Here is a 23,234-nt window from a genome sequence, read left to right as displayed (position 1 = left end):
CTGTGAGAAGAGTTTCAGGCTAGGAGCCAGAAGGAACCTTAAAGACATTCATCCTCTACCATTTCTTTTCACACTCCTCCCTTCATCTCTCCTCCCTTCTGTTGCTTTAACTTTCTTTCTCCACCCCCTTATATCCCCTCTCTCTCTCTCCACCCCCATATATCCCCCCCTCTCTCTCTCCACCCCCTTATATCCCCCTCTCTCTCTCTCCACCCCCTTATATCCCCCTCTCTCTCTCTCCACCCCCTTATATCCCCTCTCTCTCTCCACCCCCTTATACCCCCCCCTCTCTCTCCACCCCCTTATATCCCCTCTCTCTCTCTCCACCCCCTTATACCCCCCCTCTCTCTCCACCCCCTTATATCCCCTCTCTCTCTCTCCACCCCCTTATATCCCCCTCTCTCTCTCCACCCCCTTATATCCCCCTCTCTCTCTCCACCCCCTTATATCCCCCTCTCTCTCTCTCCACCCCATTATATCCCCTCTCTCTCTCTCCACCCCCTTATATCCCCCTCTCTCTCTCTCCACCCCCTTATATCCCCTCTCTCTCTCTCCACCCCCTTATATCCCCCTCTCTCTCTCTCGACCCCCTTATATCCCCCTCTCTCTCTCTCCACCCCCTTATACCCTATCTCTCTCTCCACCCCCTTATATCCCCCTCTCTCTCTCTCCACCCCCTTATATCCCCCTCTCTCTCTCTCCACCCCCTTATATCCCCCTCTCTCTCTCTCCACCCCCTTATATCCCCCTCTCTCTCTCTCCACCCCCTTATATCCCCCTCTCTCTCTCTCCACCCCCTTATATCCCCCTCTCTCTCTCTCCACCTCCTTATATCCCCCTCTCTCTCTCTCCACCCCCTTATACCCCCCTCTCTCTCCACCCCCTTATATCCCCCTCTCTCTCTCTCCACCCCCTTATATCCCCCTCTCTCTCTCTCCACCCCCTTATACCCCCCCTCTCTCTCCACCCCCTTATATCCCCCTCTCTCTCTCTCCACCTCCTTATATCCCCCTCTCTCTCTCTCCACCCCCTTATATCCCCCTCTCTCTCTCTCCACCCCCTTATATCCCCCTCTCTCTCTCCACCCCCTTATATCCCCCTCTCTCTCTCTCCACCCCCTTATATCCCCCTCTCTCTCTCTCCACCTCCTTATATCCCCCTCTCTCTCTCTCCACCCCCTTATATCCCCCTCTCTCTCTCTCCACCTCCTTATATCCCCCTCTCTCTCTCTCCACCCCCTTATATCCCCCTCTCTCTCTCTCCACCCCCTTATATCCCCCTCTCTCTCTCCACCCCCTTATATCCCCCTCTCTCTCTCTCCACCCCCTTATATCCCCCTCTCTCTCTCTCCACCTCCTTATATCCCCCTCTCTCTCTCTCCACCCCCTTATACCCCCCTCTCTCTCCACCCCCTTATATCCCCCTCTCTCTCTCTCCACCCCCTTATATCCCCCTCTCTCTCTCTCCACCTCCTTATATCCCCCTCTCTCTCTCTCCACCCCCTTATACCCCCCTCTCTCTCCACCCCCTTATATCCCCCTCTCTCTCTCTCCACCCCCTTATATCCCCCTCTCTCTCTCTCCACCCCCTTATACCCCCCCTCTCTCTCCACCCCCTTATATCCCCCTCTCTCTCTCTCCACCCCCTTATATTCCCCTCTCTCTCTCCACCCCCTTATATCCCCCTCTCTCTCCATCTCCATTTCTCTCTCCTTCCTCTTCACATCTTCCTCCTCTGTTAGTTATTCTGGTCATGCTGAGGTTGGAGCTGAGTTGAACCGTGACATGAACAAGTGAAGTATAAACAGAGGAAATCTGTCTTTGAGATGAGAGGGAGGGAAGGAAGATAAGAAGGCCAGAGCCAGACAGACAATCAGACCAACACAGCCAGGAGAGAGAGATAATCTACTAGAACCTGTAGTCAAATGTCTACTGTTTGCTGATGATCTGGTTCTTATGTCCCCAACCAATGAGGGCCTACAGCATCACCTAGATCTGTCCCCAACCAATGAGGGCCTACAGCATCACCTAGATCTGTCCCCAACCAATGAGGGCCTACAGCAGCACCTAGATCTGTCCCCAACCAAGGAGGGCCTACAGCAGCACCTAGATCTGTCCCCAACCAATGAGGGCCTACAGCAGCACCTAGATCTGTCCCCAACCAATGAGGGCCTACAGCAGCACCTAGATCTGTCCCCAACCAATGAGGGCCTACAGCAGCACCTAGATCTGTCCCCAACCAATGAGGGCCTACAGCAGCACCTAGATCTTCTGCAACGATTCTGTCAGACTTGGGCCCTGACAGTAAATCTCAGTAAGACAAAAAATAAATTGTGTTCCAAAAAAGGTCCAGTTGCCAGGACCACAAATACAAATTCCATCTAGACATCGTTGCCCTAGAGCACACAAAAAAACTATACATACCTTGGCCTAAACATCAGCGCCACAGGTAACTTCCACAAACCTGTGAACGATCTGAGAGACAAGGCAAGAAGGGCCTTCTATGCCATCAAAAATAACATAAAATTCGTCATATCAATTAGGATTTGGCTAAAAATACTTGAATCAGTTATAGAGCCCATTGCCCTTTATGGTTGTGAGGTCTGGGGTCCGCTCACCAACCAAGAATTCACAAAATGGGACAAACACCAAATTGAGACTCTACATGCAGAATTCTGCAAAAATATCCTCTGTGTACAAAGCAAAACACCAAATAATGCATGCAGAGCAGAATTAGGATGAAACCCACTAATTATCAAAATCCAGAAAAGAGCTGTTAAATTCTACAACCACCTAAAAGGAAGTGATTCCCAAACCTTCCATAACAAAGCCATCACCTACAGAGAGATGAACTTGGAGAAGAGTCCCCTAAGCAAGCTGGTCCTGGGGCTCTGTTCACAAACACAAACACACCCCACAGAGCCCCAGGACAGCAGCACAATTAGACCCAACCAAATCATGAGAAAACAAAAAGATAATTACTTGACACATTGGAAAGAATTTACAAAAAAAACTGAGCAAAGTAGAATGTTATTTGGCCCTAAACAGAGAGTACAATGTGGCAGAATACCTGACCACTGTGACTGACCCAAAATTAAGGAAAGCTTTGACTATGTACAGACTCAGTGAGCAGACATGGCTCTCAAGAGAAGACAGGCTATGTGCTCACTGCCCACAAAATGAGATGGAAACTGAGCTGCACTTCCTAACCTCAGATCAGATGTATGACACACATTCCCCCCAGATGACACATACTGACAAAGAATTTGAAAATAAATGCAATTTTGATCAACTCCCATATCTACTGGGTGAAATTCCACAGTGCGCCATCACAACATCAATATTTGTGACCTGTTGCCACAAGAAAAGGTCAACCAGTGAAGAACAAACACCATTGTAAATACAAACTATATTTATGTTGATTTATTTTCCCTTGTGTTCTTTAACCATTTGTACATTGTTACAACACTGTATGTATTACAACACTGTATATATTACAACACTGTATATATTACAACACTGTATATATACGTAATATGACATTTGGAACTACTGTGAGTGTAACATTTAATGTTAATTTTTAAAATTGTTAATTTCTCTATTGTTTTATTATCTATTTCACATTCTTTGACTCAGTGAGCCTTGCTATTGAGATCAAATCAAATCAAATGTATTTATATAGCCCTTCGTACATCAGCTGATATCTCAAAGTGCTGTACAGAAACCCAGCCTAAAACCTCAAACAGCAAGCAATGCAGGTGTAGAAGCACGGTGGCTAGAAAAAACTCCCTAGAAAGGCCAAAACCTAGGAAGAAACCTAGAGAGGAACCAGGCTAGAGAGAGGCCACAAGATGAGGAGGAAACCAACCTGCACTTCCTAACTTGGTATGACCCTATCAGAGATACATATTTCCCCCAGATTACAGAGACCCATTAGGGTCTCTCTACCTCTGGCTTGGTTCTCATTGGGTGTCTCTGTTGTTACTCGCTACCTCTGGCTGGGTTCTCATTGGGTGTCTCTGTTGTTACTCTCTACCTCTGGCTGGGTTCTCATTGGGTGTCTCTGTTGTTACTCTCTACCTCTGGCTGGGTTCTCATTGGGTGTCTCTGTTGTTACTCGCTACCTCTGGCTGGGTTCTCATTGGGTGTCTCTGTTGTTACTCGCTACCTCTGGTTGGGTTCTCATTGGGTGTCTCTGTTGTTTCTCTCTGTTCCCTCATGCTCTCTATGTTCTGGCTGTGCTGTTATCTTCCTCGTCCAGCCATCTATCTGTCCTAGACTCAATCACAGACAGACATGTTAGACCACTGGATTGAAATCTGCAATATCTTTGAATGTAGCAGAATGTGTGTGAGAGAGAGAGAGAGAGAGAGAGGAGCAAGATAGTAGAGCTCGAGGGAGCCCATATCTCATTTACAAGCCTTCATATTTCATTCAAGATAAGCGTGCACATGATTGCTTTTGGGTTCTTTTTTTATCAGGCCCAAACTACTACTAGAATCAAAGTGAAGCTACCAGCTGTTCTGTCAGCTACGGCTGCTCTGTAAGCTACGGCTGCTCTGTCAGCTACGGCTGCTCTGGGGTATGGTGGTGATAAGTGGCTCCTCCCCTTTGACTAGGCTATCTTCTTGGCACATGTTTAGGTATGTTGGAAACATATACAGTATCAGTCAAAAGTTTGGACACACCAACTCGTAAATTGTGGAAGACATCAAAACATCAAGACACCAAAACTATGAAAATAACACATATGGAATCATATAAAAAAGTTTTAAACAATTCAAAATATATGTTATATTTGAGATTCTTCAAAGTAGCCACCCTTTGCCTTGATGACAGCTTCGAACACTCTTGGCATTCTCTCAACCAGCTTCATGAAGTATTCACCTGGAATGCATTTCAATTAACAGGTGTGCCTTGTTAAAAGTTAAATAGTGGAATTTCTTTCCATCTTAATGCCTTTGAGCCAATCAGATGTGTTGTTAGAAGGTAGGGGGTGTATACAGAAGATAGCCCTATTTGGTAAAAGACCGAGTCCATATTAACAGCTCAAATAAGCAAAGAGAAACGACAGACCATCATTACTTTAAGACATGAAGGTCAGTCAACATGGAACATTTCAAGAACTTTAAAAGTTTCTTCAAGTGCAGACACAAAAACCATCAAGAGCTATGATGAAACTGGCTCTCATGAGGACCGCCACAGGAATGGAAGACCCAGAGTTACCTCTGCTGCAGAGGATAAGTTCATTAGAGTTACCAGCCTCAGAAATTGCAGCCCAAATAAATGCTTCACAGAGTTCAAGTCACAGACACATCTCAACATCAACTGTTCAGAGGAGACTGCGTGAATCAGGCCTTCATGGTCGAATTGCTGCAAAGCAACCACTACTAAAGGACACCAATAAGAAGAAGAGACTCGCTTAGGCCAAGAAACACAAGCAATGGACATTAGACTGGTGGAAATCTGTCCTTTTGTCTGATGAGTCCAACTTTGAGATTTTTGGTTCCAACCGCCGTGTCTGTATGAGACGCAGAGTAGGTGAACGGATTATCTCCGCATGTGTGGTTCCCACCGTGAAGCATGGAGGAGGAGGTGTGATGGTGTGGGGATGCTTTGCTGGTGACACTGTCAGTGAATTATTTAGAATCAAAGGCACAGATGACAGCTTTGCACACTGTTAACCAGCATGGCTACAACCGCATTCTGCAGCGATACATCATCCCATCTGGTTTGCACTTAGTGGGACTAATATTTGTGTTTCAACAGGACAATGACCCAACACACCTCCAGGCTGTGTAAGGGATATTTGACCAAGAAGGAGATTGATGGAGTGCTGCATCAGATGACCTGACCTCCACAATTACCCGACCTCAACCCAATTGAGATCATTTTTTAAACACTATTTTGGTAACTACATGATTCCATATGTGTTATTTCATAGTTTTGATGTCTTCACTATTATTCTACAATGTAGAAAATAGCAAAAATTAAGAAAAACCCTTGAATGAGTAGGTGTGTCCAAACCTTTGACTGGTACGAGAGAGAGAGAGAGAGAGAGCAAGAGAGAGAGAGAGCGAGAGAGAGCGAGAGAGAGCGAGAGAGAGCGAGCGAGAGAGCGAGAGAGAGCGCGAGAGAGCGAGAGAGAGCGAGAGAGAGAGAGCGAGAGAGAGTGAGAGAGCGAGAGAAAGAGGGAGAGAGAGAGAGCGAGACAGAGAGAGAGAGAGAGAGAGAGGCTGGCACTCACCTTTGACTATCTGCTTGGCGCAGGTGTTGTACACCTGTTCCTGTGTTGTGTTGGTGGGGAACACCCGGTCAAACACATAGGACTTCCCCTGTGAAGCCAAGACCCACACAGACACAGAGTCAGTCAATACATCACCCACGCACACACAGAAACACAGAAACACACACAGAAACACACAGACACGTACACAGAGACCCAGAGTCGGTCAATACATCATAACAAACACAGAGACACACAGCCCTTTACACGGTCTCTGACTCTGGAAGCGTCTCAACTGTGACTGTGTGTGTGTGTGTGTGTGTGTGTGTGTGTGTGTCTCACTATGATGACCCATCCTTTAAAGGTCCACTGCAGCCATTTTAATTCAATATCAAATCATTTCTGGGTAACAGTTAAGTGCCTTACTGTGATCGTTTACAATTAAAATGGTCCAAAAATAAACTAAAAGTAGAGCGTAGCATCAGGTAACCAGCCCATCCAGTATACATAGCAATACAGTCATCACTCAAAAGCAACTCCTAGAATCTTGGAGTAGAGGCTAGCTAGACCAATCATGTACCAAAAAACATCTTCAATCTACGTAGCTGTTTCGTTGTGTTTGGCTTTGAAACAACATCCACATCAACCACGTTTTCCCCACTCAGTTTCAACCTGTTGTTGAACTTCTTTCTTCACGTGTATCGATCACAGTGAGGTGAGTTTTAAAAGCATGATACTGTTTTGATGTGATTTTTGATTGCATTTATGTCAGAGTGGTTAGAGGGACAATAGAGCCCTGAGTACCAGACCATTAGGACCTGATGGAGGAACAATAGAGCCCTGAGTACCAGACCATTAGGACCTGATGGAGGGACAATAGAGCCCTGAGTACCAGACCATTAGGACCTGATGGAGGGACAATAGAGCCCTGAGTACCAGACCATTAGGACCTGATGGAGGAACAATAGAGCCCTGAGTACCAGACCATTAGGACCTGATGGAGGAACAATAGAGCCCTGAGTACCAGACCATTAGGACCTGATGGAGGGACAATAGAGCCCTGAGTACCAGACCATTAGGACCTGATGGAGGAACAATAGAGCCCTGAGTACCAGGCCATTAGCACCTGATGGAGGGACAGTAGAGCCCTGAGTACCAGGCCATTAGGACCTGATGGAGGAACAATAGAGCCCTGAGTACCAGACCATTAGGACCTGATGGAGGAACAATAGAGCCCTGAGTACCAGACCATTAGGACCTGATGGAGGAACAATAGAGCCCTGAGTACCAGACCATTAGGACCTGATGGAGGGACAATAGAGCCCTGAGTACCAGACCATTAGGACCTGATGGAGGGACAATAGAGCCCTGAGTACCAGACCATTAGGACCTGATGGAGGGACAATAGAGCCCTGAGTACCAGACCATTAGGACCTGATGGAGGGACAATAGAGCCCTGAGTACCAGACCATTAGGACCTGATGGAGGGACAATAGAGCCCTGAGTACCAGACCATTAGGACCTGATGGAGGGACAATAGAGCCCTGAGTACCAGACCATTAGGACCTGATGGAGGAACAATAGAGCCCTGAGTACCAGGCCATTAGGACCTGATGGAGGAACAATAGAGCCCTGAGTACCAGGTCATTAGGACCTGATGGAGGAACAATAGAGCCCTGAGTACCAGACCATTAGGACCTGATGGAGGAACAATAGAGCCCTGAGTACCAGACCATTAGGACCTGATGGAGGGACAATAGAGCCCTGAGTACCAGACCATTAGGACCTGATGGAGGAACAATAGAGCCCTGAGTACCAGACCATTAGGACCTGATGGAGGGACAATAGAGCCCTGAGTACCAGACCATTAGGACCTGATGGAGGGACAATAGAGCCCTGAGTACCAGACCATTAGGACCTGATGGAGGAACAATAGAGCCCTGAGTACCAGACCATTAGGACCTGATGGAGGAACAATAGAGCCCTGAGTACCAGACCATTAGGACCTGATGGAGGGACAATAGAGCCCTGAGTACCAGACCATTAGGACCTGATGGAGGAACAATAGAGCCCTGAGTACCAGGCCATTAGCACCTGATGGAGGGACAGTAGAGCCCTGAGTACCAGACCATTAGGACCTGATGGAGGGACAATAGAGCCCTGAGTACCAGACCATTAGGACCTGATGGAGGAACAATAGAGCCCTGAGTACCAGGCCATTAGGACCTGATGGAGGAACAATAGAGCCCTGAGTACCAGGTCATTAGGACCTGATGGAGGAACAATAGAGCCCTGAGTACCAGACCATTAGGACCTGATGGAGGAACAATAGAGCCCTGAGTACCAGACCATTAGGACCTGATGGAGGAACAATAGAGCCCTGAGTACCAGACCATTAGGACCTGATGGAGGGACAATAGAGCCCTGAGTACCAGACCATTAGGACCTGATGGAGGAACAATAGAGCCCTGAGTACCAGACCATTAGGACCTGATGGAGGAACAATAGAGCCCTGAGTACCAGACCATTAGGACCTGATGGAGGAACAATAGAGCCCTGAGTACCAGACCATTAGGACCTGATGGAGGGACAATAGAGCCCTGAGTACCAGACCATTAGGACCTGATGGAGGGACAATAGAGCCCTGAGTACCAGACCATTAGGACCTGATGGAGGAACAATAGAGCCCTGAGTACCAGACCATTAGGACCTGATGGAGGAACAATAGAGCCCTGAGTACCAGACCATTAGGAACTGATGGAGGAACAATAGAGCCCTGAGTACCAGACCATTAGGACCTGATGGAGGAACAATAGAGCCCTGAGTACCAGACCATTAGGACCTGATGGAGGAACAATAGAGCCCTGAGTACCAGACCATTAGGACCTGATGGAGGGACAATAGAGCCCTGAGTACCAGACCATTAGGACCTGATGGAGGGACAATAGAGCCCTGAGTACCAGACCATTAGGACCTGATGGAGGGACAATAGAGCCCTGAGTACCAGACCATTAGGACCTGATGGAGGGACAATAGAGCCCTGAGTACCAGACCATTAGGACCTGATGGAGGGACAATAGAGCCCTGAGTACCAGACCATTAGGACCTGATGGAGGGACAATAGAGCCCTGAGTACCAGACCATTAGGACCTGATGGAGGGACAATAGAGCCCTGAGTACCAGACCATTAGGACCTGATGGAGGAACAATAGAGCCCTGAGTACCAGACCATTAGGACCTGATGGAGGGACAATAGAGCCCTGAGTACCAGACCATTAGGACCTGATGGAGGAACAATAGAGCCCTGAGTACCAGGCCATTAGGACCTGATGGAGGAACAATAGAGCCCTGAGTACCAGGTCATTAGGACCTGATGGAGGAACAATAGAGCCCTGAGTACCAGACCATTAGGACCTGATGGAGGAACAATAGAGCCCTGAGTACCAGACCATTAGGACCTGATGGAGGAACAATAGAGCCCTGAGTACCAGACCATTAGGACCTGATGGAGGGACAATAGAGCCCTGAGTACCAGACCATTAGGACCTGATGGAGGGACAATAGAGCCCTGAGTACCAGACCATTAGGACCTGATGGAGGGACAATAGAGCCCTGAGTACCAGACCATTAGGACCTGATGGAGGGACAATAGAGCCCTGAGTACCAGACCATTAGGACCTGATGGAGGAACAATAGAGCCCTGAGTACCAGGCCATTAGGACCTGATGGAGGAACAATAGAGCCCTGAGTACCAGGTCATTAGGACCTGATGGAGGAACAATAGAGCCCTGAGTACCAGACCATTAGGACCTGATGGAGGAACAATAGAGCCCTGAGTACCAGGCCATTAGGACCTGATGGAGGAACAATAGAGCCCTGAGTACCAGACCATTAGGACCTGATGGAGGAACAATAGAGCCCTGAGTACCAGACCATTAGGACCTGATGGAGGAACAATAGAGCCCTGAGTACCAGACCATTAGGACCTGATGGAGGAACAATAGAGCCCTGAGTACCAGACCATTAGGACCTGATGGAGGGACAATAGAGCCCTGAGTACCAGACCATTAGGACCTGATGGAGGGACAATAGAGCCCTGAGTACCAGACCATTAGGACCTGATGGAGGAACAATAGAGCCCTGAGTACCAGACCATTAGGACCTGATGGAGGAACAATAGAGCCCTGAGTACCAGACCATTAGGAACTGATGGAGGAACAATAGAGCCCTGAGTACCAGACCATTAGGACCTGATGGAGGAACAATAGAGCCCTGAGTACCAGACCATTAGGACCTGATGGAGGAACAATAGAGCCCTGAGTACCAGACCATTAGGACCTGATGGAGGGACAATAAAGCCCTGAGTACCAGACCATTAGGACCTGATGGAGGGACAATAGAGCCCTGAGTACCAGACCATTAGGACCTGATGGAGGGACAATAGAGCCCTGAGTACCAGACCATTAGGACCTGATGGAGGGACAATAGAGCCCTGAGTACCAGACCATTAGGACCTGATGGAGGGACAATAGAGCCCTGAGTACCAGACCATTAGGACCTGATGGAGGGACAATAGAGCCCTGAGTACCAGACCATTAGGACCTGATGGAGGGACAATAGAGCCCTGAGTACCAGACCATTAGGACCTGATGGAGGAACAATAGAGCCCTGAGTACCAGGCCATTAGGACCTGATGGAGGAACAATAGAGCCCTGAGTACCAGGTCATTAGGACCTGATGGAGGAACAATAGAGCCCTGAGTACCAGACCATTAGGACCTGATGGAGGAACAATAGAGCCCTGAGTACCAGACCATTAGGACCTGATGGAGGGACAATAGAGCCCTGAGTACCAGACCATTAGGACCTGATGGAGGGACAATAGAGCCCTGAGTACCAGACCATTAGGACCTGATGGAGGAACAATAGAGCCCTGAGTACCAGACCATTAGGACCTGATGGAGGAACAATAGAGCCCTGAGTACCAGACCATTAGGACCTGATGGAGGGACAATAGAGCCCTGAGTACCAGACCATTAGGACCTGATGGAGGAACAATAGAGCCCTGAGTACCAGGCCATTAGCACCTGATGGAGGGACAGTAGAGCCCTGAGTACCAGGTCATTAGGACCTGATGGAGGAACAATAGAGCCCTGAGTACCAGACCATTAGGACCTGATGGAGGAACAATAGAGCCCTGAGTACCAGACCATTAGGACCTGATGGAGGAACAATAGAGCCCTGAGTACCAGACCATTAGGACCTGATGGAGGAACAATAGAGCCCTGAGTACCAGACCATTAGGACCTGATGGAGGGACAATAGAGCCCTGAGTACCAGACCATTAGGACCTGATGGAGGAACAATAGAGCCCTGAGTACCAGGCCATTAGGACCTGATGGAGGGACAATAGAGCCCTGAGTACCAGACCATTAGGACCTGATGGAGGAACAATAGAGCCCTGAGTACCAGACCATTAGGACCTGATGGAGGGACAATAGAGCCCTGAGTACCAGACCATTAGGACCTGATGGAGGGACAATAGAGCCCTGAGTACCAGACCATTAGGACCTGATGGAGGGACAATAGAGCCCTGAGTACCAGACCATTAGGACCTGATGGAGGGACAATAGAGCCCTGAGTACCAGACCATTAGGACCTGATGGAGGGACAATAGAGCCCTGAGTACCAGACCATTAGGACCTGATGGAGGGACAATAGAGCCCTGAGTACCAGACCATTAGGACCTGATGGAGGGACAATAGAGCCCTGAGTACCAGACCATTAGGACCTGATGGAGGAACAATAGAGCCCTGAGTACCAGGCCATTAGGACCTGATGGAGGAACAATAGAGCCCTGAGTACCAGGTCATTAGGACCTGATGGAGGAACAATAGAGCCCTGAGTACCAGACCATTAGGACCTGATGGAGGAACAATAGAGCCCTGAGTACCAGGTCATTAGGACCTGATGGAGGAACAATAGAGCCCTGAGTACCAGACCATTAGGACCTGATGGAGGAACAATAGAGCCCTGAGTACCAGACCATTGGGACCTGATGGAGGAACAATAGAGCCCTGAGTACCAGACCATTAGGACCTGATGGAGGAACAATAGAGCCCTGAGTACCAGACCATTAGGACCTGATGGAGGAACAATAGAGCCCTGAGTACCAGGCCATTAGGACCTGATGGAAGGACAATAGAGCCCTGAGTACCAGGCCATTAGGACCTGATGGAGGAACAGTAGAGCCCTGAGTACCAGGCCATTAGGACCTGATTATTGACATTGCATGTGTGTTTCTGAGGGTTTGTTATTGAGAGTATGTTTCAGATTGTGCGCTTTGGTGTGTATTGAGAGTGTGTGTTTGAGTGTCTTTAGTGTATTCCGAGTGTGTATTAAGAGCTTAATTGAGAGAGTGTGTGTTCCTGAGTGGCTATAGAGAGTGGTGTTACTGAATGGCTCTAGAGAGTGGTGTTACTGAGTGGCTCTAGAGAGTGGTGTTACTGAATGGCTATAGAGAGTGGTGTTACTGAGTGGCTCTAGAGAGTGTGTGTTACTGAGTGGCTATAGAGAGTGGTGTTACTGAGTGGCTCTAGAGAGTGGTGTTACTGAGTGGCTATAGAGAGTGGTGTTACTGAGTGGCTATAGAGAGTGGTGTTACTGAGTGGCTATAGAGAGTGGTGTTACTGAGTGGCTATAGAGAGTGGTGTTACTGAGTGGCTCTAGAGAGTGTGTGTTACTGAGTGGCTATAGAGAGTGGTGTTACTGAGTGGCTATAGAGAGTGGTGTTACTGAGTGGCTATAGAGAGTGGTGTTACTGAGTGGCTATAGAGAGTGGTGTTACTGAGTGGCTATAGAGAGTGGTGTTACTGAGTGGCTCTAGAGAGTGTGTGTTACTGAGTGGCTATAGAGAGTGGTGTTACTGAGTGGCTCTAGAGAGTGGTGTTACTGAGTGGCTATAGAGGGTTGTGTTTTGATTAGCTCCAGCAACCAACCCCTAGAGAGGATCACATCACAGTCCAACCCATTAGACAGATAAATATATCATACTGGCTCCAGTATGGGAGGAAGAGGAGGGGGGAGATACAGAGAGAGACAGGGGGGAGAAACAGAGAGAGAGGGAGTGGGGGAGTACAGAGAGAGGGGGGTGGGGGAGTACAGACAGAGAGAGGGGTGGGGGAGTACAGAGAGAGCGGGGAGAGAAACAGAGAGAGAGGGGGGAGAAACAGAGAGAGAGGGGAGAAACAGAGAGAGAGAGGGGAGAGAAACAGAGAGAGAGGGGGGAGAAACAGAGAGAGAGGGGAGAAACAGAGAGAGAGGGGAGAGAAACAGAGAGAGGGGGAGAAACAGAGAGAGAGGGGGAGAAACAGAGATAGAGGGGGGGGGGACAGAGAGAGAGAGAGGGGGTAGAAACAGAGAGAGAGGGGTGGGAAACAGAGGGAAAGAGGGGAGAGAAACAGAGAGAGAAGGGTGGGGGACTACAGAGAGAGAGGGGTGGGGGAGTTCAGACAGAGAGAGGGGTGGGGGAGTACAGAGAGAGAGGGGTGGGGGAGTACAGACAGAGAGAGGGGTGGGGGAGTACAGACAGAGAGAGGGGTGGGGGAGTACAGAGGGAGAGGGGGGGAGAAACAGAGAGAGAGGGGGGAGAAACAGAGAGAGAGGGGAGAGAAACAGAGAGAGCGGGGGGAGAAACAGAGAGAGAGAGGGGAGAAACAGAGAGAGAGGGGAGAAACAGAGAGAGAGGGGAGAGAAACAGAGAGAGGGGGGAGAAACAAAGAGAGAGGGGAGAAACAGAGAGAGAGGGGGGAGAAACAGAGAGAGAGGGGGTAGAAACAGAGAGAGAGAGGGGAGAAACAGAGAGAGAGGGGGGAGAAACAGAGAGAGAGGGGAGAGAAACAGAGAGAGCGGGGGAGAAACAGAGAGAGAGGGGAGAAACAGAGAGAGAGAGGGGGGAGAAACAGAGGGAGAGGGGGGAGAAACAGAGAGAGGGGAGAACAGAGGGAGGGGGAGGAGAAACAGAGAGGGGGGGGCAGAGGGAGGGGGAGGAGAAACAGAGAGGGGGGGACAGAGGGAGGGGGAGGAGAAACAGAGAGAGGGGGGAGAAACAGAGAGAGAGAGGGGAGAAACAGAGAGAGAGGGGAGAGAAACAGAGAGAGGGGGGAGAAACAGAGAGAGAGGGGAGAAACAGAGAGAGAGGGGAGAAACAGAGAGAGAGAGGGGAGAAACAGAGAGAGAGGGGAGAGAAACAGAGAGAGGGGGGAGAAACAGAGAGAGAGGGGAGAAACAGAGAGAGGGGGGGAAAAACAGAGAGAGAGGGGGTAGAAACAGAGAGAGAGAGGGGAGAAACAGAGAGAGAGGGGGGAGAAACAGAGAGAGAGGGGAGAGAAACAGAGAGAGCGGGGGAGAAACAGAGAGAGAGGGGAGAAACAGAGAGAGAGAGGGGGGAGAAACAGAGGGAGAGGGGGGAGAAACAGAGAGAGGGGAGAACAGAGGGAGGGGGAGGAGAAACAGAGAGAGGGGAGAACAGAGGGAGGGGGAGGAGAAACAGAGAGGGGGAGGGAGGGGGAGGAGAAACAGAGAGGGGGGGACAGAGGGAGGGGGAGGAGAAACAGAGAGAGGGGGGGACAGAGAGAGGGGGGAGAAACAGAGAGAGAGAGGGGAGAAACAGAGAGAGAGAGGGGGGAAACAGAGAGAGAAAGAGAAGGGGAGATACAGAGATAGAGAGGAGATACAGAGAGAGGGAGACAGGAAGAGAAGAAGGGTGAGACATGGTCTCGAAGCAGCAGGCGGAAAGCCAATCTGGCTCCTGATTTAATCAGACCTCAGTGTTTGAGCCAGGGATGGAGGGAGGATTAATGGAGGGATGAAGATTGGAAAGACACTGCAGTGAAAATCTCCATAATGAAACAGACCTCAGACAACAATGTGTACCCTCCTCTCCTGCTATTAGCCAGCAAAGATTCTCTCAATTCAATTCAAGGCAGCTTTATTAGCATGGGAAACATATGTTAACATTGCCAAAGCAAGTGAAGTAGATAATACACTCAACATTACACTCACAGAAGTTCCAAAAGAATAAAGACATTACAAATGTCATATTATGTATATGTATTTTCTCTCTCTCTCTCTCTCTCTCTCTCTCTCTCTCTCTCTCTCTCTCTCTCTCTCTCTCTCTCTCTCTCTCTCTCTGTGTGTGTGCATGCTGCGAGGGTTTTGTAGTTGTAGTTGAGAGGCCGGATGAAGGGCTGTGTCCTTACTTATTTTCTTTAAGTTTAATGTAAAGCTCTTACAAGGTACCACTTTTTGCTCAGGTTTCCAGACTTTTTGGGAAAGGTGGGAGCAGCGAAGAGGGGTTGTATGAGTTTCTGAGTCAATGGTGGGCTGTGGGGAAAGTTAGAAGTTTTCTGTCAACAGAATACAGCTCTCTCCTCCTCAGAGGCTAGGAGAATATTGGGGGAACTAGAGCGTAGTATTAGTGAGATGGAGGTAGAGATGGTGGGGCAAGGCAATGTAGGCCTCCAGGCTAATTTAGCTGAACTACATAGGAACCTGGGCAGTTTTTTCCAGGTTAAAGCAAAGGGAGCACTTGTAAGAGCTGGGTTCTCCATGCTCAAGGAGATGGATGCTCCCAGCTCCTTCTTCTTTGGTTTGGAAAAACAGAGTGGTGAAGCCAAGGGCATTGTCTACGGCTGTCTGATGGGCGGGCGACCTCTGTGGTGGGGGAGATGCGGGAGCGGACTGTGGAGTTTTATACTGTGTTTTATAGGGCAGAACTGTGTGCTCGGGTTTTGTTTTCAGAACTCCTTAAGCTCTCTCTGGCACAGAGAGATGAAATGGACTTTCCCCTGTTGTCCCATGAACTGGCAGAGGCCGTAACCCAGATGTCCCCCGGCCGTGCACCGAGGGTCGACGGACTCCCAGCGGAGTTTTATACAAATTCTGGGAAATAATTCGACTGGACTTTTTTTGTGTGTTGCGTGAATGCGTCGTGGTAGGAGAGTTGCCGATGAGCTGCCGTCGGGCGGCTCTGACTCTCCTGTCCAAAAATGGGGACCTGTGTGACCTTAAGAAACTGGAGGCCTGTGGCATTACTCTGTGCGGACTACAAGATATTTGCCGAGGTCCTCGCTAACAGACTGAAGTCCCATCTGGACTCTTTGTTCTTAAATCAGGGACATGTTGGACTTGTCGAGAGTTTCTCATGTGAACTTCGGACTGGTCTCTTTAGAGCAAGAGAAGGCTTTTGATATCTGTTTAATGTGATGTCTCTTGTTGTCAGAGTCGTGTGTACAGGTGGCAGGGAAGTCAGGCGCAGGAGAGTCAAACAGAGTGTAAATGGAGTCTTTTAATATAAGTCCACTTAACACGCTCCAAACACTAAATACGTACATACATAAATAAACATGGGTACGAGGTTATGCTGGTTAGACTGGTTTCACTGGTTTGACTAATTAGACTGGTTATGCTGGTTAGACTGGTTTCGCTGGTTAGACTGGTTAAGCTCACATTGCCCCAAAACTACAATTTCAGGATCTTCACTGAATAATACATGCTCAGCAGTTGTCTTCTATTCTGGTGCTGTTCTGAGGAGGCTCAATCTGCACTCTATTCCTATTGGCCCTGGTCCAAATGACACTATATTCCTATTGGCCCTGGTCCAAATGTAGACAATATCTGACCCACTGTCTGGCAGACAATACAGTATATGCTGACTCACTGTCTGGCAGACAATATCTACTGACTCACTGTCTGGCAGACAATATCTACTGACTCACTGTCTGGCAGACAATATCTACTGACTCACTGTCTGGCAGACAATATCTACTGACTCACTGTCTGGCAAACAATATCTACTGACTCACTGTCTGGCAGACAATATCTACTGACTCACTGTCTGGCAAACAATATCTACTGACTCACTGTCTGGCAGACCATATCTACTGACTCACTGTCTGGCAGACCATATCTACTGACTCACTGTCTGGCAGACAATATCTACTGACTCACTGTCTGGCAGACCATATCTACTGACCCACTCTCTGGCAGACCATATCTACTGACTCACTCTCTGGCAGACCATATCTACTGACTCACTGTCTGGCAGACCATATCTACTGACTCACTGTCTGGCAAACAATATCTACTGACTCACTGTCTGGCAGACAATATCTACTGACTCACTGTCTGGCAAACAATATCTACTGACTCACTGTCTGGCAGACCATATCTACTGACCCACTCTCTGGCAGACCATATCTACTGACTCACTCTCTGGCAGACCATATCTACTGACTCACTGTCTGGCAAACAATATCTACTGACCCACTGTCTGGCAGACAATATGTCCTGACTCACCGTCTGGCAGACAATATCGACTGACTCACTGTCTGGCAGACAATATCTACTGATTCACTGTCTGGCAGACCATATCTACTGACTCACTGTCTGGCAGACCATATCTACTGACTCACTGTCTGGCAGACAATATCTACTGACTCACTGTCTGGCAGACAATATCTACTGACTCACTGTCTGGCAGACCATATCTACTGACTCACTGTCTGGCAGACAATATCTACTGACTCACTGTCTGGCAGACAATATCTACTGACTCACTGTCTGGCAGACAATATCTACTGACTCACTGTCTGGCAGACCATATCTACTGACTCACTGTCTGGCAGACAATATCTACTGACTCACTGTCTAGCAAACAATATCTACTGACTCACTGTCTGGCAGACAATATCTACTGACTCACTGTCTGGCAGACCATATCTACTGACTCACTGTCTGGCAGACCATATCTACTGACTCACTGTCTGGCAGACCATATCTACTGACTCACTGTCTGGCAGACCATATCTACTGACTCACTGTCTGGCAGACCATATCTACTGACTCACTGTCTGGCAGACAATATCTACTGACTCACTGTCTGGCAGACAATATCTACTGACTCACTGTCTGGCAGACCATATCTACTGACTCACTGTCTGGCAGACAATATCTACTGACTCACTGTCTGGCAGACAATATCTACTGACTCACTGTCTGGCAGACAATATCTACTGACTCACTGTCTGGCAGACCATATCTACTGACTCACTGTCTGGCAGACAATATCTACTGACTCACTGTCTAGCAAACAATATCTACTGACTCACTGTCTGGCAGACAATATCTACTGACTCACTGTCTGGCAGACCATATCTACTGACTCACTGTCTGGCAGACCATATCTACTGACTCACTGTCTGGCAGACCATATCTACTGACTCACTGTCTGGCAGACCATATCTACTGACTCACTGTCTGGCAGGCAATATCTACTGACTCACTGTCTGGCAGACAATATCTACTGACTCACTGTCTGGCAGACCATATCTACTGACTCACTGTCTGGCAGACAATATCTACTGACTCACTGTCTGGCAGACAATATCTACTGACTCACTGTCTGGCAGACCATATCTACTGACTCACTGTCTGGCAGACCAGATCTACTGACTCACTGTCTGGCAGACAATATCTATTGACTCACTGTCTGGCAGACCATATCTACTGACTCACTGTCTGGCAGACCATATCTACTGACTCACTGTCTGGCAGACAATATCTACTGACTCACTGTCTGGCAGACAATATCTACTGACTCACTGTCTGGCAGACAATATCTACTGACTCACTGTCTGGCAAACAATATCTACTGACTCACTGTCTGGCAGACAATATCTACTGACTCACTGTCTGGCAAACAATATCTACTGACTCACTGTCTGGCAGACCATATCTACTGACTCACTGTCTGGCAGACCATATCTACTGACTCACTGTCTGGCAGACAATATCTACTGACTCACTGTCTGGCAGACCATATCTACTGACCCACTCTCTGGCAGACCATATCTACTGACTCACTCTCTGGCAGACCATATCTACTGACTCACTGTCTGGCAGACCATATCTACTGACTCACTGTCTGGCAAACAATATCTACTGACTCACTGTCTGGCAGACAATATCTACTGACTCACTGTCTGGCAAACAATATCTACTGACTCACTGTCTGGCAGACCATATCTACTGACCCACTCTCTGGCAGACCATATCTACTGACTCACTCTCTGGCAGACCATATCTACTGACTCACTGTCTGGCAAACAATATCTACTGACCCACTGTCTGGCAGACAATATGTCCTGACTCACCGTCTGGCAGACAATATCAACTGACTCACTGTCTGGCAGACAATATCTACTGATTCACTGTCTGGCAGACCATATCTACTGACTCACTGTCTGGCAGACCATATCTACTGACTCACTGTCTGGCAGACAATATCTACTGACTCACTGTCTGGCAGACAATATCTACTGACTCACTGTCTGGCAGACCATATCTACTGACTCACTGTCTGGCAGACAATATCTACTGACTCACTGTCTGGCAGACAATATCTACTGACTCACTGTCTGGCAGACAATATCTACTGACTCACTGTCTGGCAGACCATATCTACTGACTCACTGTCTGGCAGACAATATCTACTGACTCACTGTCTAGCAAACAATATCTACTGACTCACTGTCTGGCAGACAATATCTACTGACTCACTGTCTGGCAGACCATATCTACTGACTCACTGTCTGGCAGACCATATCTACTGACTCACTGTCTGGCAGACCATATCTACTGACTCACTGTCTGGCAGACCATATCTACTGACTCACTGTCTGGCAGACCATATCTACTGACTCACTGTCTGGCAGACAATATCTACTGACTCACTGTCTGGCAGACAATATCTACTGACTCACTGTCTGGCAGACCATATCTACTGACTCACTGTCTGGCAGACAATATCTACTGACTCACTGTCTGGCAGACAATATCTACTGACTCACTGTCTGGCAGACAATATCTACTGACTCACTGTCTGGCAGACCATATCTACTGACTCACTGTCTGGCAGACAATATCTACTGACTCACTGTCTAGCAAACAATATCTACTGACTCACTGTCTGGCAGACAATATCTACTGACTCACTGTCTGGCAGACCATATCTACTGACTCACTGTCTGGCAGACCATATCTACTGACTCACTGTCTGGCAGACCATATCTACTGACTCACTGTCTGGCAGACCATATCTACTGACTCACTGTCTGGCAGGCAATATCTACTGACTCACTGTCTGGCAGACAATATCTACTGACTCACTGTCTGGCAGACCATATCTACTGACTCACTGTCTGGCAGACAATATCTACTGACTCACTGTCTGGCAGACAATATCTACTGACTCACTGTCTGGCAGACCATATCTACTGACTCACTGTCTGGCAGACCAGATCTACTGACTCACTGTCTGGCAGACAATATCTATTGACTCACTGTCTGGCAGACCATATCTACTGACTCACTGTCTGGCAGACCATATCTACTGACTCACTGTCTGGCAGACCATATCTACTGACTCACTGTCTGTAAAAGGACATTCTGTTAGTTCTGGAAGTATTCTTAGGATGTTCAGTTATTCATTTCTACAGGACTGTTTTCAATTGTCTCAATTACACCGCCGATCAATATCTACCAAGTCACTAGTGTTAATATGTCAGTCATTCATTTCTACAGCAGACATACACAGTCTTTAGATGTTCTGATTTCCTGTCATGGCCTAGTTGAATAAGTAATAGATGGGGGTTTCTGTCAACTCAAATGGGGTTTCAAATAACTGAAATGGTTTTCAACTTGTCACAGTTCGACCACCTGGTGCAAACTGCGTACAAGATTTCTCCATCATGTCGGATTGCAGTTGGGCCTCGTTCCGAATGATGTGTTCCACACAAACAGAACGCCCCAGCGAGCAGAACACCTGAAAACGTGCTACAACCTTCACCAGGGTCTAGAGAAGGAAATTGAATCAAACATATTATCATTATGTTGCAAAGCCGTGTATTAACAAACACATTCCTATTGCAAATCCATTTGTTATTCAGATCTGCCTCCTTAAGAAGCTAATCTGACGCTCTTTCTGTTCTGTTCTGTTCTGCTGCAGACACCTGATAATGTGTGTGTGTGTGTGTGTGTGTTGCATGTGAAACACAGCATTCCAAGGCCTCCCTTCCTTCAACAGCCTCCAATCTGTTTTCAGCCTGAGAGAGAGGGGGGGGGGGGGGGGGGGGGGGGGGAGAGGTAGCTAGAGGAGAGACAAAGAGGGGTGGATTAGGTGGAGGAGATGGAACAGAAGAGAGGGAAAGCGAAAGAGGAGGAGAGAGTGAGAGACAGACTAGATGAAGAGAGACGGGAGGGAGGGAGGGAGGGAGGGAGGGAGGGAAAGTTAGTGAGGGGAGAGAGAGAGAGAGAGGTCTGGGAGGGAGACATGCTGCGATGGGCTGGGCCCTGGGGACCATCACAGCTTTGCTCTCTAACCAGCCTAGGTGTGTGTGTAACGCCAGACTGTTTGACGTGGTGGGCATAACCAGTGCAGCTGCTATAGAGATTCTCTGTAGCTCTCTCTGAGTCCATTTTCACACTCTACTACACTTCTGCTCCCTCGTCTCTTTGCTTCTCTCTGTTTCCATATCAACACATCGCTAGCCACGTCTGGAGGGGGGTGGGTCAATTTTTGTCATTCATAAAAAACATTGATAAATATGAGTTTTAGGGATTTGGTAACTGTTTGTTACCGAATGTGTTTATTGCCTTCCCCCGACTCCCACTAGTCATGGCCTATTTAAAGTACTGAGGGAGGAGGTTGTCTCTCCTCTCTTCCTCTCTGGGGCATTAAAGACCCTTCACACGGGATTCAGCCTGCTTTCCGGGTTGCTAATCAGGTTTCATAACCCCAGAAAGACAGACACACAGATAACAACATAATTACACTCCCCATCAACAACGGCATGCACAATCCTGGAATATATTATTAAACCAATTAATCTGGATTTAGAAAATACAGGACAGAACATCTGAATAATCCCTTCTGCTCTCTCTCTCTCTCTCTCCCACCCATCCCTTCTCTCTCTCTCTCTCTCTCTCTCTCTCCCACCCACCCCTTTTCTCTCTCTCTCTCCCACCCACCCCTTCTCTCTCTCTCTCACCCAACCCTTCCCTCTCTCTCTCACCCACCCCTTCTCTCTCTCTCTCTCTCTCCCACCCCTTCTCTCTCTCTCTCTCTCTCTCTCTCTCTCTCTCCCTCTCCCTCTCTCTCTCTTCCACCCACCCCCTTTCTCTCTCTCTCCCACCCCTTCTCTCTCTCCCTTCCAACCACCCCTTTTCTCTCTCTCTCCCACCCCTCCTCTCTCTCTCTCTCCCTCTCTCTCTCTTCCACCCACCCCTTTTCTCTCTCTCTCCCTCCCTCTCTCTCTCTCTCTCTTCCACCCACCCATTTTCTCTCTCTCTCCCTCCCTCTCTCTCTCCCTCCCTCTCTCTCTCTCTCCCACCCCTCCTCTCTCTCTCTCTCTCTCTCTCTCTTCCACCCACCCCTTCTCTCTCTCTCTCTCTCTCTCTCTCTCTCTCTCTCTTCCACCCACCCCTTTTCTCTCTCTCTCTCCCACCCACCCCTTCTCTCCCTCTCTCTCTCTCTCCCAGCCACCCCTTCTCTCTCTCTCCTACCCACCCCTTCTCTCTCTGTCTCTCTCTCTCTCTCCCACCCACCCCTTCTCTCTCTCTCCTACCCACCCCTTCTCTCTCTGTCTCTCTCTCTCTCTCCCACCCACCCCTTCTCTCTCTCACCCACCCCTTCTCTCTCTCTATCTCCCACCCACCCTGTAATGGTTTTTCTCCTCTTCGTCTGAAGAGGAGGTGTAGTATGGATCGGACCAAGATGCGGCGTGGTAAGTGTTCATGATGTTTAATTTTAAAGACAATCTGACTAAGACTAAAATACAAAAATGTAACCTGAATAACCAAAAACGAAAACAGTACCATGTGGTGAACAAACACGGAAACAAACACCCACCCACAAACACACGGTGAAACCCAGGCTACCTAAGTATGATG

General features: G+C 48.5%; 1 protein-coding gene across 1 annotated transcript in view; it reads right to left on the bottom strand.

Annotated features, from left to right (window-relative positions):
• Positions 1–23,234, bottom strand: part of LOC118940507 (kinesin heavy chain-like) — a 175,973-nt gene that overhangs the window by 109,243 nt on the left and 43,496 nt on the right. The window contains exon 2 of the mRNA XM_036950862.1: positions 6,247–6,334. Coding sequence (XP_036806757.1) covers positions 6,247–6,334 — 88 coding nt within the window. The remainder of the gene's footprint in view (positions 1–6,246; positions 6,335–23,234) is intronic.

This window comes from Oncorhynchus mykiss, chromosome 17, assembly GCF_013265735.2.
Source record: "Oncorhynchus mykiss isolate Arlee chromosome 17, USDA_OmykA_1.1, whole genome shotgun sequence".
Lineage (NCBI taxonomy): Eukaryota > Metazoa > Chordata > Actinopteri > Salmoniformes > Salmonidae > Oncorhynchus > Oncorhynchus mykiss.
Note: the sequence above shows the minus strand (reverse complement) of the source record. Positions and strands in the feature narration are given on the sequence as shown.